This window comes from Leopardus geoffroyi, chromosome C3 (assembly GCF_018350155.1).
Source record: "Leopardus geoffroyi isolate Oge1 chromosome C3, O.geoffroyi_Oge1_pat1.0, whole genome shotgun sequence".
Lineage (NCBI taxonomy): Eukaryota > Metazoa > Chordata > Mammalia > Carnivora > Felidae > Leopardus > Leopardus geoffroyi.
In genome coordinates this window covers 33,233,730-33,261,479 of record NC_059338.1, presented here as the reverse complement: position 1 = coordinate 33,261,479, position 27,750 = coordinate 33,233,730, and the positions used below count along the sequence as shown (strand labels likewise).

The window sequence follows — 27,750 nt, the reverse complement described above, 5'->3', positions numbered from 1 at the left end:
AAAAAGAGAAAAAGAAAAAGAAAAAAGAAAAATGATTGTATCAAGGCTCTATCTCAAAAAATAAGAGTCTTATTTTGTTTCATCAGTGGAGATAACACTAACAAAAGAAACCATACAAGCTAGGCGTAGCAAATATTTAAAAGACAAAGAAATAAGCAGTATTATTTTATACAAAGACTTAGCTACCACACACACAGACCCTCATACTCCCCTAACACAGCTATGATACATTACCGTGTTCTCTCCAGTTTGGTATAGAAACAACCTTGAATGACTTTAACAGCTTTTAGTATAGCTAGATATTCTTTACGTGCTTTCCAAGACCTATACCAGGCTTGAATCTTGCAAGCAGCTTTCACTTTACATAAATACTTCCTGGCTTTATAGCTCCTCCACGCAGCCTATTAAATACATAAATATAAAAAATATGCAAGGAGATGTATTTTTTTATTGTTGTTAATTGAAAAAAAAATCAGTATTAAAGATAGCTAATGTAATGCTAAGTAGACAAAAATCAATTGCAGAAATATAGTCATATGATGACTCTTCTATTAGGCTCATTCATTCCTGACATAGATGAGCCCCCTGAAACAGTGCGGCTTACCACAGTGAACACCTATTATATGCTTTATCACACGTACCCTGGCTGGCTGACAGCTAAGCGTAATATAACCTTAACAAATATTCCTAAATTTTAATATATGTATAATGTCTGAAAAGCCAGATGCGTGCATTGTCCTTACTATCTCAATCCGTTTGGAAGAACAGAAAGCAAAGGAACACACTGACTACTTATTGGGAAGGAACAGGAATCTCTCCTACCTCCCACCCACCTCCCTCACATGTATCCCGGATTTTGTGTCCAGGCTGCAGCAAAATCCTGAGAGCAACTGTCTGAGGACTATCAGTTTTTCCAATTTCTGCAACCTTGCAGCTGACTACATGTGTAAGTGACAGCTATAACCTATTAAGCCCTTCGCACTAAGCACTATTAAAACCTTATAATAACATAGGTAGATAATATTTAATCTAGAGACGAGTAAACAAGGCCCAAAGAAATTGAGTAACTTGTTGATGTGCAGGTAATAAGTGGAAGAAGTACCTTTATTCTTTACAAATATCTTGTGAGATGATTATTAAGATCTCTATTTGACAAAACAGAAATCAACGTTGACGAAGAAGAGACTTGTTACACCACAAGGCCAGTAAGCAACAGAGTCAAGATCTGAACCCAAGTCTTGACTCCAAACAAATACTGCAGTCACAATCTACATGGGGATCAAGCTCCAAATTCAGCTGACAAGCAAGAATTACTCTTGTGATGTCCTTAACTTACTCAGAGCATATTATATATGGCTTTTATGTAAACAAACCTGAACACCAACATATTGGTATTCACAGTAGGAGCCAGGCATCAGTATTTCTAAAAATTCTAAGTGATTTCAATGTGCACTAAAGTTTGAGACCATGAAGGATATGTTAAAAACCAGACGTGTAAAGTATAATTTTTAAACGTAATCATGTATGAGAAAAATAGTCAAAATTTCCTAAGATTGTTACTGTGGCTTTTCTGTCATTTCAACTGAATATAACCCTAACTAACACATCTAGTTAACACATTTCAACCCTTAACTTCTTGGCAGCATTTGGAATTTGAGCATTCGTTTCTTCTTCCCTCAATCCTTGGTTTCTTGATACTATAAATCTTTCAGTTTTCTTGTTCCCTCTTACTACCATGTGTTGGCTTCTCCTCTCAATGTTCTCACATGTTGACGTTCTTCAGTGTTGGAGTCCCCAGCAGGCTCTCTCCTTTTACCCATTTTCCACATTACTCCTACGTGATCCCATCACTCCATGACTTCAACGATGCTATGTATGCCAATAATGTAGAAGTCAAATTCCGAAATCTGTACTACTCTCCAAACACAGCCAGCTGCCTTGCTAGATACTTCAACTTCATCATGTACCCCAAACTGCACGCCTCGTCAATCTTCCAGTCTGCTCCTCTCTGCTGCCTCTGTCAGCAAATGGTAGCATCTGCTGTTACTTAAGTCGCGCACGTGGATTGAAAACTCGTTTAGGCTCTATGTGATGCAAGTACTACGCCCTCCACTCAAACGAATCCTTGCAATCCCACTGCCACCACTAAACTATCTTTCACCTGACCTACTGCCAACAGCCTCCTGGCTGGTCTCTCTGCTTCTAGTCTTGTTCCCCTTCCAGTCCCTCTTCCACATTATTGCCAGAGCAATTATTTTCAAAATAAAAATATGATTCTGGTCTTCTTTTTAAACTCTTCTAGAACTTCTTTTAATCTGATGGAAAATGACTACCTTTCTATGTCTTACAAAGCTATCCACAATCTCACTCCCTCTATTGCCATCCTGGTGTCCAATCACTCTTTTCACAGTACTACACACACTCTCGCTCTAGGTTTTGAACTCCCTGTTATCTCCTACAACTAGAATGTTCCTTGGATATATTTTAGTGGGCTCTTTCCAATTCATTCTTGAGCATAACATCTCAACTTAATATATGTATAATTTAATATACCATACATATGCATGTTAATATGTGTATATAAATATTATACATATACATATTAATATAATGTGTATATATATGTTATATGTAATAATAATAATAATAATAGAATGAAAAAAATAATATAAAATTGCTTTGGAAACCAGAAGTGCTAAATGCTCTGAATAAACTACACAGGCCTATCTAGCTTAAGTAGGTCTTATTAGCAGATTGTTAGAGGAATAAAATTATACCATTTGGCCTAAACTTGGCCAAATATCACTTTACCTTAGCTTAAATTTCTCACTTAAAAAATAATTTTACTCAAAAGAGTAAAACTATAATCAAACTATATTCTCAAAATTAACACCCACTGAAATGCAACAAGCGTAGAGTGATCATGTCCAGAGGAATTCTAGTTCTGCACTGTCTTAGCTGAATTATTAGTTCCCTTTTCCCACTCTCAAAAACGTTCCATTTTGGAAGAAAAGTGAAATGGTCATGTAAACTAAGTATTATGTTTTATGATCTGCTTAAACTCATTTTATAAATCTAACAAATATTGGTTAAGAATGCAAGCGTTACATTTAAATGTACAAGTACCTGGATTTTTATGGTGCTATCCTTAATTTTCTGAAACTTTCGTTTCTGTATAAATCCTCTTGTTCTAGCTTGAATAATGATAACACTGCTCCTAACGTGTAAATATGCTGCTCTTTGAGGTTTTGCAGACAAAAAGCCTCTGTGGTGATTTTGTAAAACCGATGCTGCTTTCCTATACAATAAAAACTGCTTTCTTGCTTGCCATGTCCTGAAATACTGCTGTAGGGTTACAGCAGCTCTTTTCTGCTGGACAAATCTTCTCCGACACACAGCCATCTGAAGGAAGGACTGAATTCGTAGGGCAGCATGCTTCTGTGTTTCCAGTATTTCTGTGGTCGTTTTACAAAAAGCTTTTTGAATCGTTACTGCAGCCCTGCCCTGGGAATGACACTCTGCCTCCTGTGAACAAGCAACTAGAGAAGCTCTATGCCACTTCTGAATCCTAAGTGCTGAGCTTTGCACAGCTTCATACGGAGTTTCAGTTCTGTGGTGGCAGAATGCAGATCGCTTCTCAAAGGCTGCCATCTTTGCCTCAGATAGGTTTTTCAATTTCTGTCTAACTTTCATGCCTCTAAAAGCAGCCTGAATAATTCGTACAGATTTCTGGAGTGCTAAGAAATTTTTTCTTTCCATTTTTACCCTGACGTATGACCTATAATAATACTGTATAAGAACAACGGCAGTTTTCTTTGCCCGATAATCAAGTTTGGCCCTATGCATTCGGTAGAGTGACTGAATGAGGGTGGCAGCCAGGTGCATACGCTGGATATCCTTTCGGACCTTAAAGCCTCTGTAGGAAGACTGTATACAAATGACCGCTTGGGTACGCACTGCAGTTAGTGCTCTGTATCTCCTCTGAACAAAGACTACTTTTGCTCTGAAGTGCAGATAATGCTTCCTTACTTTGGAGGCCTTAAGATGCTTCTGAAGAACAGTGGCAGCCTGATGCTGCTCCTGAATCTGTTTCCTTATGATCATGTCCTGGAAATCTGCCTGAACACAGGCCGCTACTTTCCTGAGTGCATCGTGTTGAAGTGCTTTCCTCTTCTTTGCTCTATATATTTTTTGGATTACTTTTGTGGCCCACTGAATCTTTCGGTAAAAAAGATACTGTCTATACATTCGATATGTGCTTTGTATTATGATAGCAGCTCTGTGTTTTTCTCTTAACAGCTGTCTTGCTTTCATTCCCTTATATGCAGCCTGAATGACCAAAGCAGAATGTCTTTGTCGGACATAATTTTCTCTTTGCAGTTTTGCAGCTCTGTATATCCGGTAATGTTGCTGAATTAGAATTGAGGCATATTTCCAAGCCTGAAAGGTAACATACGTCCTGTGCATTCTGTAAGTGGCCTGGATGAGAGCTGCAGCCCTGTGCATCGCCTGAACCTTCTTCTTTGCCATCAGTCTTCGGTAAGATGACTGGATTGTAATGACCGCCTTTTGTACTGTCAAGAATTGATGCAAGTGACGCCTGGCACACGTGGTGGCCCGATATCTCCTCTGCACAAAAACAGCAGCTTTTTTGAGGGAAACAAATCTTTTCCTTACCACTAAACCCCTAAACCTGCTCTGAATAAGCACGGCAGAGGAATGCATCATTTTCAAATGCCTTCTCGCTTTCATACCCCTAAATGCAGCCTGAAGGATCAGGGCAGAATGTCTTTGTTGGAGATAACATTGTCTCTGCAGTTTGGCAGCCCTGTTCGCTTGGTGTCGCTGCTGGATTACAACGGAGGCTTGTCTCACGGCCTGGTACCTCACGTGTGCTCTGTGCATTCTGAAAGCTGCCTGGATGACAGTGGCAGCCCTGTGCATCTCTTGCATCTTTTTCCTTACCACCCATCCTCTGTATGATGACTGGAGTGTAATGACCGTCTTTTGTAACCGCAGGAATTGTTGTAAGTGATGCTTTGCACAAACAGTTGCACGGTATTTTCTCTGAACCCAAAGAGCGGTTTTCCTGAGAGACAGAAATCTTCTTCTCATCTTCAGAGTTCTAAATCTCCTCTGAATCAGAGTTGCAGCTAAATGCATCATTCTTAAATGTCTTCTAGCTTTCATCCCCCTAAAACCAGCCTGAATGCATATGGCGGAATGCCTTAATTTGTTATACCTTTGAAATTGTACATTTCTCTCCTTCACTGCCCGGTACCTCTGCTGTACTGTTTGTGTTACCTTCTTTAACTTATTAAAATACGTTTGCTGTCTGTATCTTCTGTAACAGGACTGAATGCGTATTGCTGCATTCTGCATCTTCCTGAGAGTCTGTCTAACTCTTACTCCTCTAAAACTTGCCTGAAGAACAGTAACAGCTTTCAAAATTGTCAGGTACTTGGCACGCTGAATTTTACCTTGACAATATGCTCTGTATCTTACCTGAATGAGGACAGCTGCTGTTCTCATTTTGTGGTATCTTACTTTTGCTTGATGCATTTTAAACATGGCTTTAATGAAAGTGGCTGCCGTGTGCATGTGTTGAATACGTCTTCTCGCTCTAATACCTCTAAAAACAGCTTGAATTTTAACTGCTGTCTTCTTTAAATTAAGATATTCCTTACGTTGACGGTTTGCAATTTTGATATTTCGATACCATCTCTGAATTAGAACAGCAGAAGCTCTGTAGGTTGCATAGTTTTTTTTGGCTTTGTAAGCTCTATAAGTAGACTGTATAGCGACTGCCGCTTTGTTGTACTCCTTTATTTTCTTTCTTACTCTCATACTTCGGTAAGCAGACTGTATGATGACTATGGCCGCTTTGGTTTTCAGATACAACTGACGCTGTCTCCTTCCAATCCTGTACGCCCTATAATACATTTGAATCAGACGAGCAGCTTTTTTCATGATGTCCCACTTCTTTTGCTGCACATGCATTCTGTAGTATGACTGTATGATGACAGCACATTTGTGCTGCTTTCGAATCTGCCTTCTCACTATTTTTCCCTTCCATGTAGACTGAAGCATCAGTGCTGCGTCACGGAGTTCAGTGTATTCCATACGTTGCTTCTTTCCCGCGCTCCATGCTCTCAGATGTTGCTGGATGACTAGTGCTGCTGTTTTGAACAATCTGAACTGTTTCTGGGTTTGGGCCATTCTAAAAGCAGACTGAATCCTCACTGCAGCTTGAAGTTCCCTTCTGATCTGCGTTCGAACTTTCCAGCCACGATAAGCAGATTGGAGAGAAATCACAGCTGCCTTTGTCTTTAAAAATTGCATTCTTACATCACGAACAGTCCTGTATGTCCTGTACCATCTCTGAATCTTGATAATAGACTGAAGCACATACTGATATTTCTTCCTTTTACTATAGCCTCTAAAAGCAGTTTGAATTTTAAGAGCAGCTATAGATTGCTGTTTGATTAGCTGGCGTACTTTATAACCTCTGTAAGCTGCCTGCACACAAGTAACTGCTCTTTTAACTTGCAGGAAGTTCTTCCTCTGACTGACCTGTGCTTTGTAAGCGCGATAGTAATTCTGAATGACAACAGCTGCTTTATACATTTCCAGGTAGTGCTGCCGTATCTTTCTCATTCTGAAATAAGATTGTAGTGAAACAGCAGCTTTTCTCTGTGACCTCATCTGCTTTCGAACCAGGTGACCTCTAACAAAAGCTTGCAGTTTGATACAAGATTCCCGCATCTGGACGTATTCTTCTCTCTTTAGTGCAGCCACTTTTATGGACCGGTACCATTGCTGGATAAATAGTGTGGCTGCTCTCAGATGTAAATACTGTTTACGAGTCTGTTTCATCTTGACAATTGACTGTAACTTTACTGTAGCATGTTTCAGTCTCAGAAATTTTTTTCTGGAAATATAAGCTCTATAATATGATTGAATTTTTATAATGGATGTGAGGATGTGAATAAACTTTCTCCTGGCTTGCATCCCTCTATATGCAGACTGTAGAACAATGACAGCAGAATGGGTTTTCTGGTAAGATGCTAGAGCTCTCTTGGCTAAAATAGAAGCTCGAAGATGAATCTGAATTATAAGGGCAGCTTTCTTTATCTTCTTATATTTCTGTAATTGCTGATGCATTCTTACTTGTGCCTGCAATTTGATAGTAATTTTCTTAAGGTTTAGAAATCGAAATTTGTCTCGTCTCATTCTCCAGTATGACTGAAAAACACAAGCAGCTCTAATTTGTCTGTGTAAATTGCGAGCTTTCATCCCTCTGAAAGCAGCCTGTAGTTGAATGGCTGCAGCCCGTTTCTGCAAATAGTTGGCGCGCTCAGTCTTTCCTTTCAGATGTGCTCTGTAGAACTTTTGGATAGTCAGTATAGCCTCTTTTCTTCTTTTATATGACTTTTGGGCTTGAAGGCACCGAAACCTTGTCTGAATGATAACAACACAAGATCTAAGGTGAATATATTTCCGTAATTCTTTGTGCATTCTATACCATGACTGTATGACAACAGCAGATTTTTCTTCTTTAGCTCGTTTCCTGACATGCCATTCTCTAAAAGCTCTTTGCAATATTATTGTAGCTTTTATTTGTAATTGCATTTTATGTTGCTTCCATCTTCTGAACACAGACTGGATTATAAGAGATGATGATTTTAGCAACTCATATCTCTGTTGATCATGTTTCCTTCTTAAATAAGCAAGCCAATGTCTCTGAATTGTAACTGTAGCCCAAAGATATCGTTTGTAAGAAGCAACTGCTATTATCATTCTTATCCTAGATTGCAGGATGACTGAATAATACTTCAATTTCAGAAATTGTTTTCTAGTGGAATATCTTCTCCAATACCTCTGAAATGTAAGAAAGGACACAAAGTAAAACAGACATAACTTTCTATACTTAACACCTCTGCAAGTATTTTTCCTAACATTTTGCTTAAAAATAAACAAGTTAAATTAAAAAAACAATATATTTTTGGAAATTACTTGTCTCTTGTTTTTGTTTATGTTTGTAGTTATGTAGTTTCTATATTGACACAGCTGTAGCCAATTCAGAAATCATGATCTCAATCTTAATGGTATTTATATTGCATCTGTATTTCAGAAACATAAGAAATATAAGCAAGTTTATGTTCTATTAGAATAACATATAAGAAACAGTCAAAATAAAATTATAGTGACATTCTGCTATCTATTGATTCTAAGTAATTTCCTATAAATATACCTTTAGATTTTGTATTTTCTCCTTAATATCAAGACTGCTAAGCTATCTGGTAATCATTGGAAACTGTTTACGTGATGGACCCTGTTCAGGTCTAATAGTTTAAACACAGGAATTTGAGAAACAAGTGAGCCAGATCACTCTCATTTTTCTCATTAAAAATAAAATTACTTCTTCCCAAATTTTGGAATTATAGACTCACGGTCAAAAAGTAGTATTCTGAAAAGATCTGAGAAATGACAAACTGTTTATCTCTTGAATAGCCAAGGTTGCTTCCTTCTCATACCACCCACAGTCCCTAATTCCTTCGTCAGGGTGAGGGTTGGGGAAGAATTCCCTACTGCAGATGAATTTTCCTTACACATAAGGAAAACATTTTAGGGTTGAGGTACCTCTGTCTCCATTAGCACTGCCCATTGTTATGCACCTGTGCTTGGTCCAAGCACACCCACCCATGGGTGAGGAGAGTTAGGGACCCTCTAAGATTTTTCAACAGATATTGCCTTATTCCTTTACTATGTGTCAATTGTGGTTCTGTTTCTACTCTTCAGTCTGATGAGAAATAATGTGTACAGCACATTATTTCTCTTACTATAAAGAGATGCATAAATAATTAAAACATTATAAGTAAATTACAGAATATCAGAGACTGAAAGTTAAACCACAGTTAAACTCAACACTAATGAATATCACAAATTTAATAATGTAGAATAAAAGAATTTACCTTGTTTGGACCCATCTAGATAAAATTAAAAAAAAAAAAAAAAACAGGCAAGACAAAATGATAGTGTTTAAAGATGTGTAGAAAAAAGCCATGATTAGCATATATTAGAATAATGGTTACTTTGGGCTGGGGTGAGGAAGCTAATGGACTGAGAAATGGCTTCTGAGAAGCTGACAATATTCTATTTCTTGACCTAGGAGGTGGTTACATGGGTATTCACTTTGTGAAAAACCATCAGGCTCTACATTTGTGTTTTGTGCAATTTTCTATGAGTAATATTTCACATTTAAAAATGGTTCAAAAAAGATAATTTGTTAAATCAGAATCCTTCACTCATCAACAGTAGTAGCCAGACACAAAAATTTCCGAATTTATAAAATATAAAATTATGGGGTGAAGCTTCAATGACATTTACATAGGGCAAATTTAAATAGTACACCTTTCCGATGTTATCAAAATAGAATCTAATATCAAAATCTCACACGAAGATATGTGGAATGGAATATGTCTATTATGTAAAGTAGATATGTTAAAAATTTTTTCTAAGCAGGAAATTAACATAGGCATTCTATACATAGATTATAAGTAATATTTCATTATATACCAACTAAGTGGGCTACAGAGGAAAACGCACACATTTATCCCAAAAGAAGTTTCCAGGACTCATAGTAAAGATTAAAAAAAAGAGCGTGGTAGAGTTTGTGGACATACAAAGTAAAATGGTACAGTGGCTCAGCATGTCCCATGGAGAAGACTGCAAACCTCTAATATAAAACAAAGACAGGGGCGCCTGGGTGGCTCAGTTGGTTAAGCGTCCGACTTCAGCTCAGGCCATGATCTCGCGGTCCGTGAGTTCGAGCCCCGTGTCGGGCTCTGTGCTGACAGCTCAGAGCCTGGAGCCTGTTTCGGATTCTGTGTCTCCCTCTCTCTCTGACCCTCCCCCGTTCATGGTCTGTCTCTCTCTGTCTCAAAAATAAATAAACGTTAAAAAAAAAAAAAAAAAAAAAAAAAAAAAGACAGAAGGGGTAAAGAATTAAGACTATTCGCTCCTTCAAAGCAAAGGAAGCATTTTGATTTGTTTGAGCCTTATGCTGATCATAGTAGTAGGTAGTAGGAAAGTATTAAATATTTGTTAAAGTACGAGAAAAACACGAAAGCCTAAGAGATACTTTAAAACTTTATATTTTACTTTCTTTCTTAAAAATGTCATTAAAACTTTTTAAATTCAAAATACCAGGATGCTATACCTGAATAACTGATGCTGATTTATTTTGAACTTTTTCTAGTTTTTCCTTTTTTAACATTAATAACTTTCTTTGTGCTAAGAGTCTTCGCCAATGTTTCTGAATGGCCAATGCTGCATTAATCTCCTTTTTCAATCGTTGTTTAGATAGAAAACTGATTACAGCTGATTGAATGATTCTTGCAGCTTTGTCTCTCTCCTAAAAAAAAAAAAAAAGACAAAAAACAAAAACAAGCAAATATGAATCAAAAACTTAATTACTTAAGACCCTAAACCATTATTTGTAAGAAAATAATTTGTTAAATATTAATCAAATTGATCCTGAAAATAAAACATTCCTCAGACTTAAGATAGGCTCATCTTTGGAGTAAAGATAATTCTGGGAATGATGAATGGTCCGATAGGTGGATTTGCATATATATTTATAGGATGAAACAAAAATTCCTAGTAAATGTAAGTCTAAGATAAAGATCATACACATGTTTGACATACCACAGATTGTCAATAATAAATGTAAAGGCAATTTAAATATGGTATGTTTATCAGATTATGGCCCAGATTCATGCTTGATTTTTTAAAAAGAGGGGACTATGGGGGGGTGTTGGGGAAGAGACCCTAAAATAAACAAAATGCCTTGCAATAGAATATAGTATTGTTTTGTTACAACTTGAACAAAAGAATTAACAAAAAGAGAGAAGCAGCAAAATACCACTTTTAGCACAGGCTACAACGGTTTTACAGCATAGACACTCAAAAGATAAGAATATTGGATTATGAGACGTGGTATCAGGACCTATGCCCGACAGCATAGGTGCTCAAAGAGGAGCCACCTACCCTGGGAGCACTATAGGCTAGTACCCTACATGTCTCTAGATCTGTGACTCCTAATAATGCATTACTAAGAAAAACAACATAGGTTAAATACTTACTAGGCACTAGGCACTAGGCACCATTCTAAACACTTCATGAATGGTTCATCTAAATCTCACACAACTGTAAGAGCAGATGAACAGATACTAATTTTATGACTATGAGGAAACTGAGACAGAGCAGTCAAGTAGATTGTCAGTCCACTGGTAAGATAACCAGGGTTTGAACTAGGCAATCACTTTGCCAAACTCTTCAAGGCTAGATTTATCATTTCAGTTACCTGAACTGGAAATTAGAATATAAGTCATTCCCTCTTATGACAAGAACAATTTATAGCACGTGTGACAACCTCTTTGTAGCTAAATGGGACAGCTCACCATCCAAGGATGGGCTCTATACAGATATTAGCTATAGATTCTAGTTATTAATTAATCCTAATCAGTTGTTGAGTGAAAACTGCACAGTATGGGAACACATTCACTTACGGAAGGGATCAAACTGCCACTCTAAGAAAGGAAAAATGTAGTTAATGGATTGAAACAAATACTAACAAATGGTGAGAGTCATATATTAGATCACTTCTGAGTGAGAAAAGACTAGACAATTCTAAAACTGGGCTGCGGAATTATGTCCAACAAACTCAGTAAGCCATCTAATATCACTGTCAGTAAGTCCCATGTGAAGCATATGGACTTTAAGGCTACAAATAGCCAAATTAAAAGCATCCCCCCCTGCCACAATTTCAAAACATATTTCAGAGCTACAATAATCAAACAGTGTGGTCCTAGCAGAAAGACAGGCATATAGACCAATGGCACAGAATAGAGAGCCCACAAATACACCCTCATATATGTGGATAAATGATCCTTGACAAGGGTACCAAGAATGATCTATGGGAAAAGAATAGTCTCTTTAGTAAATGATGCTGGAAAAACTAGATATCCATATACAAAAGAAAGAAGTTAGACCCTTTTCTTATGCCATATAAATTAACTCCCAATGGACTAAAGTCCTAAATGTAGGAGCTAAAACTATAAAACTACTTATAGAAAACATAGAGAAAAATTTGATTAACATTGGATTTAGCAATGATTTATAGGATGACACCAAAAGCACAAGCAACAAAAACAAAGAGTAGACAAATGGGGTTACATCAAACAAAAAAATTATTTTCTGCGAAGGACACAATCAACAGAGAGAAAAACCATCTACAGAATGAGAAAAAAAATATTTGCAAATCATATATGTAATAAGGTACTTGTACCTAGAATATATAAAGAATTCCTATAACTCAACAACAGAAATATCCGATAGCCTGACATACGAATGGCTAACACACAAATGAAAAGATGCTCAACAACACCAATTATCAGAGAAACGCAAATCAAAACCACAATGAGATATCTCTGTACTATTAATGAGTATTGGCAGGGATGTGGAGAAGTTGGAATCCTCATGCACTATTGGTGGGATTGTAAAATGCAATGAAATAGTATGGCAGTTCTTCAAAAAAAGTTTAAAACTGAAACTACCATATGTCTAGCAATCCCACTTCTGGGTACATATTCCAAAAAACTGAAGGTACAGTCTTTCAAAGAGACACACCCATGTTCAGAGGTATTAGTCACAAGAACCCACAGGTGGGAATAACCCAAATGCCCAGTGAAAGATGAATGTATAAACCAAATGTGGTAATATACACACAATGGAATACTATGCAGCCTTTAAAATGAAGGAAATTCTTCCACAAGCTACAACATGGATGAACCTTGAGGACATACACTAGGTGAAATGATCCACTGACAAAAGGGCAAATATCGCATGACTTCACATATATGAGGCATCTAAAATAGTCACCCTTCATAGAAATAGAAAGTAGCATGATGATTTCCAGGGCTGGGGGAGAGGGAAACGGGAGTTATTTCATGAGCACAATTTCAGTTGTGCAAGTTAAACAAATTCTAGAGCTCTGTTTCATAGCAATGTAAACACGCTTAACACTATTGAACTGTACGCTGAAAAAAAGTTAAGACGGTAAGTTTTATGATATGTGTTCTTCACCACAATTTTTAAAAACTGGGTTTAAAAAAGCATTCCCTATTAGCTTAAAAAAATGGAGTCAAAAGTTGCATTTGAGTCAAGAGTTCTAAGAGCAAGGGGCATTCTTAGATACAGTAGGCTAAGGTAAGTTAACACTTTCCTGTTTGAAGGCTATCTCAATCTCAAGCAAAGTAAATGGAACGATTTTATGTGACATTAGGGAAGCTACAGATGGAAAGTAGACAAATTCAAGGAGGTGAGCATGTGATGAAATTAGCAACTTTGAAAACTTATACAAACTGATGGTGAAAGTTCCAATGCTGGCAGTCACTGACTGTTTTCTAAATTAGACCACCGTCATCATTTTAAATCCTATGCTGTTGGACAGCCAACAGCCAACCTGTTACAGGCTTGTTTTATTTTATCTTGCATATGAGCCAAACACAGGGATTTACTTTGCTTTGCAGTTTGTGCCGACACTTTGACGGGAAGAACTAAACGGTAGAACAGGTCAGGAGACCCTTGGACAATCCTGCTTCATTCATTAGGTAATTGGGCCATTAGTCAATTTTCACTTGTCTCTGCAAGAACTTGAGCCATTCTATTCTCAATGGATAGTTTATACGAATTACAACAGTGACATGAAAGTAAATTTAACACCTGAAAAATCAGCTATCTCAAGTTGGTATTTATAGGTTTATTAGCTTATAATATTTCTATGAGAATATACAGGGAACCTACTGCTTAATGTTCCAAATAGCAAATGAAAAGATATAATTGGATGTTAGCATAATTGTATGAGAGAGGGAACATGGTCACTTGAGAAAGGAGAAAAGCAGTGGTCTCTAAAAAATAGGGAAATTTCTACTACTTATATCAAAGAAATAAATCAGGAAAAGAGATCTCACCAGCAAAGAGCTAAGAAATCTTTGCAGTTTATAGCTTCTTAAAACAAGATCATCTTGAGCAGGAAAATGAAGATTTCATTTGCCACTCACCGACCCCCCACAAATTCTGATAAATATCTGTTTCTTGGGATTTTAAGTATCTTATTTAATATCATATAAACAGAATTAATGAAATAATTTGAGAACTAGCCAGGAAAGAGTCTTCACTGAAAACTCTCCTAAAGCAATTCTCCTACAAGCTTCCAAAAGTACAAAAGTTATCCTTGAAGGGATATGTGGGCAAGGAGGCAGATACTGAGAAGATGGAGGGCAAAAGAAGGCACAAAGAAGATATGACAGCAGAAAAGACCATTTGTGAGTATAAGCCACTGCCTAGCTCCCAAAAGTTACTACCAAGAGTTTGAGTAGGGTGAAAGCAAATTTCAATTAATGTTATTTCTGAGTCTGATAAACTATGACAAAATACATGGTATGTGTAAGAGTTGCCAAAATGTAACTGTTTTTATAGAGTTATTAAGGACTCTATCCTAAATGCACAGTAACTCAAAATTGAGGAGCAGTACCGGGTGGAATGTATTTCTGAAATACCTAATAAATGTATCAAGCATGGTTGCTCATTTTATTTTGTTTGATTTTCCAAACAAGTGAATATAGGATTATTAGTGGAAGGAGTAGGTAGAAAAAAGGACTAAAATAGTTTGTTCAACTTGATCAACACCACTTAACAGATGGTTAAAAATCACATTTTTCTTGAAACTCAAAAAATCACTTATGTTAATACAAAGTTGTATAGTATTAGGGTCACAAAGGGAAATAATAAGTAACATTCCTATCCCTATGCCCAGGTCCTAAATATCTTGAGAAATAAAACAACAGAAACCAAAGTACCACTTTTAAACTAATAAAGAGGGGAGACTGGGTGGCTCAGTCAGTTAAGCATCTGACTTGGACTCAGGTCATGATCTCACAGTTCGTGGGTTCAAGCCCCGCATCGGGCTCTGTGCTGACAGCTCAGAGCCGAGAGCCTGTTTCAGATTCTGTGTCTCCCTGTCTACCCTTCCCCCACTCGTGCTCCATGTCTCTCTCTCTCTCTCTCCCCCACTCTCTCTCTCAAAAATAAATAAACATTAAAAAAAAAATAAACTAATAAAGAAAACACTGGAAAACAGTTTCATGACAGACAGAATGAACTGGCTAACTGAACTGCAAAACCAGACACTAGACGCCTAGACCCAAGGGGCACTCCAGCACCAAGCCTCCCCGAACACAGCATGAAAACCTCATGGAAAGGTCCTGTTCCCTGGAGATACATTAGTGTCCAAGAAGAAGCAAATGCTGAGTCAGGTCTCCTGAGTTTACTTTTACAAATTTACAAAGGAAGTAAGTTATTCTACTTCCCCCGGAGCAAACTTGGGGAAAGCGGCTGGAAGACACATCCACTGAAGCAAACATCAGGAGTTAGGGAGAAATATCCATCCCTAACTCAAAACACACACAATTACTAAAATTATGTCCACAGTTCCACACATCAATAAAACGTAAAAATCCTATCAGGAATCAACCAACTGGCATTTTGTGAAGTACAATTCACATTACAGTGTTTTCATTTTTTAGTAGTACCTGATGACGTTTTAGGTCTGTTTTTTGTTTGTATTTTCTCCAAGTTGTCTGTATAAGTCGAGCAGCTCTTGTTTCTTTACAAAGATCCAAAAGTCTTGCACAAAGAAATGACAAATAGGTAATAACCACCTAAGAGACAACAGAAGGGATGAAAGCAGATGTTTAACAGAGATTGTGCAACTTTTACTGTCACCTTCTGAGACTCTTATTCTTAGTTAGAAACTCTTCTTTTGCTTACCTTTTCGTCAGGAATCGTATTGGACATATCTGAATGATGAATCATAGCAGGTATTCCACCAAGGTCTCTAACTGCAGACCTAACCAACTGAAAATTTTTCTTCTCATTTTCTAGCAGTTCTTTGTATAGTTCTGAAGTGTTTTCTACTATGCAAATAAAAAAGAGATTAGACAGGTCCAGTCAAAAATCTCACACGGCAAAGAAAAAATTGAAACGTTCATCAGCCAAAAGGGACTAACCATGATCAAGTGCTTTAAGAGACAAATCCAGAGAACTTCCATCGGATTCAGAGGATGAATTTAACACCACTGAACCAGTCTGGGTGCATTCTACGGTCTGAGTAGTGCGCTGACATATAGCATCAAAAGGCACATAGTAAGGATGGTAGTGATGGATCAGGTAACACAACACACGCCCATCTGAGAAAGACACTGTAAAATTCTCCACCTGATGGAAATACCAGAAACATAATTAACTGGGATTATATAGTAATATAGGTTATTAGTGGTTTTATGGTCCGTATTTCCTTTTAATAGCTGAGAATATCACATTAGGTGTTAATAGGACCTAGAAGAATATTATATTTATAGCCAAATTCTCAATTATAAAATTCTATTTCAAAAACAAAATTTGAGTGGCTCGGTTGGTTGAGTGTCCAACTTCGGCTCAGGTCACGATCTCCAGATTTCATCAGTTCGAGCCCTGAGTTGGGCTCTGTGCTGACAGCTCAGAGCCTGAAGCCTGCTTCGTGTCTGGGTCTCCCTCCCTCTCTCTTCCCCTCCCCTGTTCATGCTCTGTCTCTCTCTCAAAAATAAATAAACATGAAAAAAATTTTTTGATTATTGTGCTGGGAGAAATAGGATCCCTAAAAAATCCGCGTCCTTCCTAGGACCTGAGAATGTCACATTATTCAGATATAGACTCACTGCAGATTTAATTTGTTGAGATGAGGTCATACTGCAGTAGTGTGGGTTCTCAGTATCAGTATGTCTGGTATCCTTATATGGAGAGACACACAGAGGCAGACACAGGAAGATGCTATGTGAGAACAGAGGTGGAGATTGGAATAATGTATCTGTAAGTGAAGGAATGCCAAGGATTGCCAGCAACACCAGAAGTTAAGAGAAAGGTTTGGAACACACTCTCTGCTAATCTTTAGTGGCTCTCTAATATTTAGTTAAAACGTAGAAGATGATCCATCTATCTGACTTTTTTTCTATAACCAGAGTTGTTCAAGGTATAATACTTTACAATATTTAGTTACATGTATTCTGTATCATTTTTCTGGCTTCATATTCCCTACCAGATATTTTATTCATTTTTACATATTTACAATTAAAGGTATAGTTCACACAGAAATATAGTATCAGTCTAATAAAACACTCAACTTAGATTTTTTCCTCCTCCTTGTACCCAGCGGTCCGGTTCTCTACTGATCCTTCCTACATGATGGGTTTATTTGAATTTACCTTTATAAAAAGGGTGTGATCCTTAGGTGTCCCAGTTTTATACAAGTGTCTCCTATTAAAACTTCTGACTAGAACAATTTTTCTTAGTAATTGTGCATTACACAATTGGTGACAGATTAAATACAGTAAGTGAAAATATCCTCACTCATTTGAGGACAAGTTTGCTCATATATAAACTAAATTATTTAAGAAATGCAATGAAATATTTTAGGAATTGAAGTCTGACTTTAACCAAAATGTATTTAAAGACACTGAAGTAAAACAAAACAAAACAAAGAAACTTACCTTTTTATTATAGAAAGCACAAACAGCATTTACCCAATCCATCAACAGCTTTATGCTCTCACTATATCGTTCAAAGGAACCACTATTCCTTTTGTCTTTTTCCTTATTGATAATAGCATCAGAATGGCATGACAGTGCAGACGTTGTTTTCTTCAGACTCTGTGTGTGTTTTAAAAAGTCAATTTCTTCTTTCAACTGGTCTAAATTAAGGGAAATATCCACCTGAAACACACAAAAAAAGCTAAGTCTCTTTATGTTTTTCGTGTGTCATTTGTAACCCACAAAAGTTAGTCTTTTTCCTTACGGTAAACATAGTTTATGAAGCAGTGGAATGCATAGTGGTTAATGTGTGTCATGTGAATCACACAGAAGATTTGGGACCACACGATCCTGGGTTCTAGTCTCGTCTCTGCTTCCTATCAATAAGGTAACTTTTAGCTTTGGTTTTCTTACCTATGAGGTAATGACAACACCTACCTTACACAGGTGTTGTGAAGATTAAATTGGAATATATATAAAGCAATTACCACAGTTCCTGGGACAGAATAAACCCTAGTAATTTTGCTAGTCCTTACCTGATGCAAAATGCTTCTATAAATCAGTACTGAAAATTGACAAAAAGTGCAAAATTTACAAAATGTACAATACCTGAAAAGCAAATGCTATTTTCCAAAGTAACGCCAGAGTTTTTTCTCTGTGCCTATCCACAATATCCTTAGATAGGATTGCATTTCCTGTAAATGAAATCAGTTTGTTAGCACAATCTATGTATATATCAATTTTTGGTGAGAAGAAAAATTTTTATCTTTACTCAATTTTTACCATGTTCATCATTTAATTGAATTCCTCGTGATCTAAGAATTTGAAGAACAATGTCGACATTGTGCATCTTCTGAAGACGACTTATTGCAGGGATCCTGAGTTTCTTTGAGAGATTCCAGTCCCGTGTGAGAAGTTCCATGATTCGCCTAACAATAAAGGAATTTTCAGATGAGAGTGTCATATAAAAATATATAGGAAAAGCCCCCTGCATCAAAAGATGGGGCTCAAACCATATCCCAAAATGTCATAAATACCCTGTCCTTACCTTCCCCACACTGAGATGCTAAGAATCTGTCAGTGTATGATTGTCCTTATCACAGGAAAAAAAAAACTTAACTTTGCTTTAAAAAACAAAAAAAAACAGGGGTGCTTGGGTGGCTCAGTTGGTGAAGTTCTAGTCATATTCTCACAGTTTGTGAGATTGAGCCCCGTGTCGGACTCCATGCTAACAGCATGGGATCTGCTTGGGATTTTCTCTCTCCCTCTTTCTGTGCCCCTCCCTGGCTTGTGCTCTCTCTCTCTCTCTCCCTCTCTCTCTCAAAATAAATACAAATAAACTTAACCCCCCACACACACACATATAAAAACAAAAACAAAACGAAATAAAATATATACGTAAGATGAAATTTATTTAAATACAGTTATCACCCACATAAATTTCCAACATTTAAAGAATCTTAGGTTAGAAAGATCCCAAAAAACTATCTGAAAACTGTTGCTTCATAGTTAGCAAATAAGAGTCATTCTCATTTTAAGCCTGGGGTTTGAGGTCTATGAACAGAATGTTAAAAAAAAAAAAAAAAAAAAAAAAAAAAAAGATGAGACACACATAAATGAACACATGAACAAAATAACAGAGTTCTACAGGGAAAGGAAAGGAGAAAGTGTATTTATGGAGGGGCTACTGTATTCTACAAATCAAGGACGTGCTGTCTTTTCTTAGTCCTCATAGCAAATCCCACAATCAGGCATTATTATCCCACTTTTTTGCAGATGAAGGAACCAAAGCCCAGACAAATTAAGTAAATTGCTTGTGGTCACATAGCTAATAATGACAGAACTGAGATCAGAACTCAAACTCAGTTTTATCAAATTCCAAAGCCATCCTGGTATATACACCAGATTATTGTAAAAACATGAACACCTATCTCAAAAAGACACATATACTCCAATTTAAATTCAAACCCCTAATATCATCTAGGTCACTAGAATTTTATCTACTAGACAATAATCAGTGTTTCCATAGAAAAAGCAAGCTTCAATGGATTATTATATATAGCTAAAATTTGGCAGAATTGTTTATAGAACCATAATTTCTAAAGGTTAGAAAGCAACTTAAGATCATTCCAGGTCAACTGCCCAATCAACATATGAAGCATTTCTGCAATAGTAGACCACCTCATCACTTATGGCATTAGTACATCAACCATTCTCAAGCATTGTCAAATAACTTCAAAGATCTATGATCATTTTGCTGACGCTGAAGAAAGTAGAAATCTGGTATGCATGGTCAAGTCTCTTAACTAGTGAGAGGTTCTGATCAAATAAAAAGCATCAATGTTCAATACTGCTAAGTCCTCAGTAACTCTTGTAAAAACATAAAAAATGTCTGTCATTGTGGAAAATAGCACTAAACATGAAACCAATCACTGCCCCTCCTGGAAAGTGGAAAAAGTCTAAAAATGTGAATTCTTATTGTCCAGAAAACAGATGTGGCGGCTTGGATTTATGAAATGAACAAATGAAATACAAAAATAACATGTGAAACATTTTCAGCCAATGCGCTAGCCTCTATGGAAACTGCTCAAGTAAGAGAAAGCTACAATAAAGTTCAAAAGCTATTACCTTGCTGTGAGAACATATGATCAGAAAAGAATGTTCATGGAAATTTAATTTAGAAGGAAGCATGTGACATGTATGTTGCTTTTGAAGAAGTGGGGATTTTTCCAGAGATCCCTTCCTCACAAATGTCAAATGTAACATAAATTTGGAGAGTTTCCTAGAAATAAGACAAATGTCTCCAATGCGTACGTCTTAAAGTGGTCAACTATAGTACCATGCTCATGACCACTCCTTCCAAAGCAGGAACAGCACACTGAATTCACATAACAGCCCATTTCGAAGATTCTAGTTTGTTACTGACAGATGCTGTGTGCTTTGAAGCTAGACATCCTGAGTTTATGTCTCAATATCATGATATAAAACTTGGGCAAGGCCTGTCACTTCATCTTACTTTTCCTCATATGTAAAACAAGGTTATTAATACTGCTACAATTGGTCCCAAGTGATGGAGTACTCATGAAATCATTGATGATACACGTGATACTTAAATGTTTGATATTTTAATTAGTTCCATGCTTGTCCCAACTCCTATTCTGGGGCATCAATAGTTCCTACTCACAGTGACCCTAGTCACTGCCAGCATGGAAAAAAAATGTGGACAGGAGACATGGTTTAAAATTGACACATTTTACCAAAGTGTTGGAGATACTTACCCCAAGTTTTTTAATCCTGAAATTTATTGCATTATATGAAAGAGCAGGAAAGACTGTGTAAATACAGAAAAGTGTTTTCTAGAAAATTTTAGTCTATTCCATTAAGGAAAATAATTCTATTTCTTACTTACACAAGACGCACTCCACATTGCAAGTCTACAGCAAGATTTGTAACAGCAAAATCAAATTCATCAAATGGTGTCTGCACATGGTTAACAGGTAATCCCAAAAAGCTAAGGTGACGGGAAAGGTCACCTTCACCACTTAGGAAGTCTCGTGAAAAAGCCAGAAGAATTTCTTTACTAGTCTATGGAGAAACAAGTTGCAGGTATTATATTCCAAGATTATAATTTTGTTTACAATAATAACAAATTCTTAAATTTCTGAGCATATAGAAATAAAGTAAAATTAATGGTAGTATAAAAAAAATGTCAGGGCGTGCCTGGGTGGCTTAGTTGGTTAAGCGTCTGACTCTTGGCTTCAGTTCAGGTCATGATCTCAGAGTTCATGAGATTGAGCCCCACATCGGGCTCTGTGATGACAGTGCGGGGCCTGCTTGGGATTCTCTCTCTCTCTCTCTCTCTCTCTCTCTCTCTCTCTGTCTCTCTCTGTTCTTCCACTATTTCTGCATGTGTTCTCTCTCTCTCTCTCCCAAAATAAACAAATAAACATTTAAAGAAAAAAAATGTCGGTTTTATATCATACAGTAATAATGAACATCTATTTCCAATTTAAGGCCTTGGAAAAAATTACTCATAATAATAGACTCCAAAAAATTAGTATTAATTTTTTTTTAATGTTTATTTATTTTTGAGACAGAGAGAGACAGAGCATGAACGGGGGAGGATCAGAGAGAGAGGGAGACACAGAATCTGAAGCAGGCTCCAGGCTCGGAGCTGTCAGCACAGAGCCCGACGCGGGGCTCGAACTCACAGACCGTGAGATCATGACCTGAGCTGAAGTCAGACACTCAACCGACTGAGCCACCCAGGCGCCCCTGTATTAATTTGATAATATGCTAAATTAGGAATGAAATCTCTCCCCAACCCGAAGTTAATTCCTCAGAAGTATAGTTTCATTGATTCTCAAATCAAAGTTAATAGGGAGTGCCGGTGAAAGGTCAACCATTAGGTTAGGTGGGGTTAGAACTACTAGTAAGACGGACTACACACTATTCCACTCCAGACTACTGTTCTTTGGGAAACTTCAAAGTTTCTAAGGAGAAAATATACAACAGAAACAAGCAAAAGTCTTAAATGTGAAATATAAAAGAAATGAAAGCTATACCTTGAATTCAGCGTCTTTACAGAAGAGACAAGGATCATGATCAATAAGTCTGGAGATTTTGGCATAATCAAGGAAACAAACCAACAACAACAACTTTTTCAATGTAAACTTAGACAAAGCTTCTTCATGACCTTCAATGAAGTACAAAAAAGCACAGCAAGTTAATCTGTGAAAGACAAGTTTCACCTGAAAATATGATAACAATGTGCTAATAAAGAAAAGTAATAGTAAGCATAAATAGAACCCTATGTGCTTTTCTCAGTGTTTTATATATATGAATTCATGTACTACTCATAGTAACTCTATGAGGCGGGTATCATTCAATATTTCCAGTTCATAGAGGAGGAAACAGAGGCACAGAGATATCAACTGATTTAGTCTATCTCATGCAACAAATATTTAATGAGCACCTACTATGCAGGTAGCATCCTGGGTGCCATATGTGGTAGCAAACTAAAACTACTATGATCTCCGCAGGCCTTACTGCCTAGTTCTGGGGACAGGGTGAGTAGAGACAATAAAAAGGTAAAAATAATTATAGTGATGGAGGAAATGATGGGGAATGATGAGGGTAAAGAAAGGGAGGAGAGTAGAGAGAGGGACTGACTATTCATATTGGCAGCTCTAAGAAGGTAAAATTTAAACAGAGACAGGAAGAATAAGAAGACAACATTTATGCAGAGTGTGGAGAGGACGCGGTGGTGGCAGAACTACTTACCATCTCTATAGAGATGAGGAACACTGGGGTGTCTATACTCAGCGGCTATATCAGGATTCCAAAGTAAGCGATTCAGAATAAACACAGCCAACCCTGTGACATCACTGTTATCTTCCAAAGATATCAGTTCTCCATAAATTGTCTGAAAAGAAATTAAAAGCTAAAGTCAAGACTATGTTACCTTTAAGAAGCAAAGGGATACAAGAGGGGGAGAGCAGACTATGATCTTCTAAGGATCTTCTAATGTTCTATTTTCTAAATAGTATGTAAATAACATGGATATTTGCCAAATAACTTCTTTAAACTGTGTATATGTTTTGTGCAGTTTTTAGTGCATATGGTGTATGATGAAAAAAGGCAAAAGCTCAAGGCTAAGATAAATTCTTAAGTATCTGACAAGTGATATTTACATTTTAATGTTTTCCTTTAAAGAACTATCAAATGTATGGGGTGCCTGGGTGGCTCAGTTGATTAAGTGACTGATTTCAGCTCAGGTCATGATCTCATAGTTTATGAGTTCAAGCCTTGCATTGGGCTCTGGGCTGACAGCTCAGACCCTGGAGCCTGCTTCGTATTATGTCTCCCTGTCTCTCTCTTGCCCCTCTCCTGTTCACGCTCTCTCTCTCTCTCTCAAAAAGAAACAAACATTAAAAAAAAAACAAAAACTACCAAACGTAGGCATATTGTTCAAATTCAATTAGAATTGTCGCGCTAAGTATATCATGAAGATACAACAGAAAAGAAAATATTCAAAATTTTCTAATAGTCAACACGTGGAAACCCATCTGCAAATAATCTAAGATAACAATTTGGGAAGTTCAGATCCATTTATAATTAATGATTTAAATACGAAATTAGTTTAACATCAACATGTCTAGTTTAATGATTTTTAAAGTGATCAGAAAAAACTAAAAACATATCAAATTATACCCTATAACCTTACGTTAACAAAATATAGAGATAAAAGCATAGCAAGTATATGCCAAAATAGAAAAACTGTATTTTTATTTACTTATGTTTTTTGCCTTTGATGTTTTCTTAAAATCCTCAAAGGTTATGCCCACTACCAGAACCTGAAGGTGTGGCGGTGAGGTAAAATATTGTGTTCACAAGGACTCATCCCTCGCTTCCCTCTAAAAGGATTGTACATCTCCACCAACTGCCATGGACTTGCTGTCCTAGTTCATTTGTGTTTGGCCAAATAATGTGCTCTGGCCGGTGGAATATGCGCATTTTATCCAAGCAGAAGTTTTAAAAGGCATTAAGTTTCCACCTAAACCTCATGCTTTTTACCTTTGGCACAAAATGCTGTGTCCCAAATAGAGGGATTATACTCCAGTTAAGGTTCTAGAATTATTTGACTTGTGAAGCAGAGCTGGTTGATACGTAATTTTCCAATTAACGAAGTATACTAAACTGAAATAAGAAATCTTAGCAATGACACTATCCAGCTGTATGACCACAGTAAGCTTATCATTTGTTCTCTTTGTGCCACAGCTTCTTGATAAATAAGAGCCAAATTATTGCTAACAATTCCTTTCAGTCCCAAAGATCATTCTATTCCAACACCTGGAATAAGCCGAAGAACAGAATATCTCACATGACAATGGCAAAAAGCCTAAAGAAAATGTAAAAGTGTACCAGTAAAAGACGAAAGAAATCTATAAACACAGAGAGGATGTTTTAAATAAAATCATATTTTTAATTTACAACCGCTAAGGTCCTTTCCATTCAGTTTTAAAATCCTAAGTATTATTGAGCTATGCACCAAGTGAAAAACTCAAATTCAACGTTTTTATGGGAAGAGTTACATCAACATGGCTACAAGTTTGGACTCTGGCATCAGACTGGCATAGTCTCAAATCCTGACTACTAGTTGGCATCTGGCATGTTACTTAAAATCTAAGGTTCAGTTTTGTCAGTGAAATGGAAATAGTAATACACACCTCACTGGGTTTCAAAGAGGCTTCAATTATTTGAAATATATTTAAAATGGCCCAGTATGATCATTTGTAAAAGCTCAAAAAAGAGTTTACTATACCTGTTATTATATCAAGTACCAAACTATTGATATTTAAGAAAACTACCAGGAAAGTTCTTTTGTGATGACATGGCAATAATACATAATGGCATGATCTAATTACCTAATGAGTATTTATTAAAGGACCTTAAATTTTATACTCAAAGATCAATTAAACTAACCAAATGACTTTATAAATGAAACTATATTTTATTAAAGAATCTATTAAAAATATATAATAGGGGCGCCTGGGTGGCGCAGTCGGTTGGGCGTCCGACTTCAGCCAGGTCACGATCTCGCGGTCCGTGAGTTCGAGCCCCACGTCAGACTCTGGGCTGATGGCTCAGAGCCTGGAGCCTGTTTCCGATTCTGTGTCTCCCTCTCTCTCTGCCCCTCCCCCGTTCATGCTCTGTCTCTCTCTGTCCCAAAAATGAATAAACGTTGAAAAAAAAAAATTTAAAAATATATAATAAAAAGTCTACTAAAGGAATATATAATAAAAAAGTATACAATAAAAGTATATAATAAAAAGTTTTAAAAATAATTAAAAAAATTTACAGTATACTTTTTTTAAAGTATATCATTTCAGAAACTGAAGTGTATATACTCACCTCTAGGCCGATACGTAGCCACAAAGGATTATATGATAATAGCCAATTCAGGACTTTCTGCCGTTCTCCTGAAATGCATGTGAAAAGCAAGTAAGCTCAGACCACTAATCAAATAGAGACAATAAATAAAATTTTATGGAGAGAAATCAGTGGAAAAAGGAGATAATCACATACATGAAATCAATTAATTTAAATATATATCCATTCTTAAATGTATATTGATCATATTAAAGTGTATAAGATGGTGGGCAGCAAAGCGAAATCATGTACAAATCTGACTCTAAAATACAAAATCTCAAGTGTTTTCAACGAACTAATCTCAAGATTTCTATATCTTCTTACCCACATCTTTCCAGAGGTGTCTATCTTTCCGAACAATCAACCGCCTAGCTTCAATTTCAATTTCAAGCTTCTTAATAGCTTTGACCATGTTTTCAGAAGTAAATAAACGACATGCTGCCCGACGTAATCGATTCAGCCGGCACCGAGCAGTGTAAGCTCTGAGAGACATTTCATCTTTTGTAGGAGCTCTAGCAACACTGATTTTATGTTGACTCTCCACTCCCAAAAGAAGAGTAGCAGCATTTACTGGGTAAAAACAAAAGGAAGAATGTTTCCGGTGAAACTATAGATCCATATCCTTAAATCCAGCAATACATGCAATTTAAGATGGCCAAAATAGGATTTCTTCTCTGCTCCTTACAAGCTTGCTCTTCTCTTTCCTATCTCAAAATAGGAGTGTCACTCTTCACTCAATATCGTGGGCCATTCTATCATCGCAACCTGGAGCTCTACCTGCAAAATGGATCCCAAGTCTAACGTGAGAGTTACTTCTAGCGCTACTCACCACTATTATCCAAGTTCAAACACTATCAATCAACTCTAACCTAGACTAAAATAGTCTCCTAACTGGTTTCTCTGTTTCCATCCTCTGCATAAATTAAAAGCAAAAAAAAGTCTCTTAAAGAACATGACTTTAAAAAACTCAATTAAATTTTGAAATGCAATTTGAAATTTTATAAAACACATTTTCTCCCAAGAGAACTAAGTATCAGGCTGTGTTTACTTCTGGAGAAAAAGAAAAGCAGCCTTAGAGATCATCTAGTCAAAGGGCTTTTAATGGGAAAATCCTATATATTGTTCTTTAACAAATATAGACTGGCCTCTCCCTGAACACTGTAACAGTGGAGAAACCATCATCTTAAAGACAGCATATGCGATGGTTTGGCAATTTAAATGTTTACAAAGATTCTTCCTTACCTTGAGTTGAACTGATCCCTATCATTTCTATGCAAGAGTAGCACAAGCTAAGTTTCCCTTCCTCTCAGGAAAAAAGCCTTCAAATGTTTGAAGGACAGCATGTTTCCATCTTGCTCTACATCTGAGTTTTCCCTTTTCCAGAACAAACACTGAGATGTTTCTCCATATCAACTGGTTTTAAGATTCCTCAAAATTCTGTAGTCTTCCTACACACATCTCAAACTAAGGTATGTGAAAGTAGAGACAAAAAAAGAAAAAAAAAAGGGAAGACAATATGCCTGAAAGGATCAGGTCATGTAAGGCTATTAGATTTATTCACCAGGACATTACACTTTATTAATGTGGTTAAGATTGAATTGGATTTCTTAGTAGTCATGTTTCACTGTTAATTCAGACTGAACTTGCATTAAAATAAAACTCATTCCCCTGAAAGGCTGGAATTGAATTGGCTGATGAACAAGAATGGTAAGCAAAAAGAAAAAAAAAAGTTTAGTACTTTTAGTACAGAATTCCCTAAAAATTCTCACTTATATGAATCTTTAGCATTCATGTCAATGAATTAGTGAGCTATGCCATTAACTATAATATATATGTATAATTAAAAAAATGAAAATTCATGTTAAAAACTATCTGTTAAAACAGTATTATTTAACTTAAACATTAATTTAATGTTTACCTTCAGAAATATTTGTTTTTACAGTGAAGTCATCAGGAGTTAATATAAAATTTAGCCACCAAGTGAAGCCCTGCTCCTGCTTTTCCTTCCAGCGTTCATCATAAAACATGTTCTTTGCAGCAAACGGCATTGGGTGTCTAGGAATATCTACGAATACAATTGGTTTATTGCATGAGAAGTTCTCTTTTACATTATTATGCAATATATAGCAAA

The 27,750-nt window shown here is 36.6% G+C and overlaps 1 protein-coding gene across 4 annotated transcripts in view; it reads right to left on the bottom strand.

The window, feature by feature from the left end:
• The window catches only part of ASPM (assembly factor for spindle microtubules), a 52,787-nt gene that overhangs the window by 13,418 nt on the left and 11,619 nt on the right, over positions 1-27,750 (bottom strand). The window contains exons 5-19 of one of the 4 annotated variants that reach the window (XM_045456674.1): positions 27,538-27,684; positions 25,944-26,189; positions 25,602-25,669; positions 22,971-23,112; positions 22,253-22,383; positions 21,097-21,272; positions 18,471-18,616; positions 18,297-18,382; positions 17,649-17,870; positions 16,134-16,341; positions 15,895-16,040; positions 15,657-15,785; positions 10,223-10,417; positions 3,127-7,881; positions 235-401 (exon numbers count right to left, since the gene is read on the bottom strand). In XM_045456674.1, the coding sequence (XP_045312630.1) occupies positions 235-401; positions 3,127-7,881; positions 10,223-10,417; positions 15,657-15,785; positions 15,895-16,040; positions 16,134-16,341; positions 17,649-17,870; positions 18,297-18,382; positions 18,471-18,616; positions 21,097-21,272; positions 22,253-22,383; positions 22,971-23,112; positions 25,602-25,669; positions 25,944-26,189; positions 27,538-27,684 (6,964 nt within the window). The remainder of the gene's footprint in view (positions 1-234; positions 402-3,126; positions 7,882-10,222; positions 10,418-15,656; positions 15,786-15,894; positions 16,041-16,133; positions 16,342-17,648; positions 17,871-18,296; positions 18,383-18,470; positions 18,617-21,096; positions 21,273-22,252; positions 22,384-22,970; positions 23,113-25,601; positions 25,670-25,943; positions 26,190-27,537; positions 27,685-27,750) is intronic. The other 3 variants (XM_045456675.1, XM_045456676.1, XM_045456677.1) reach the window with 3 other exon arrangements.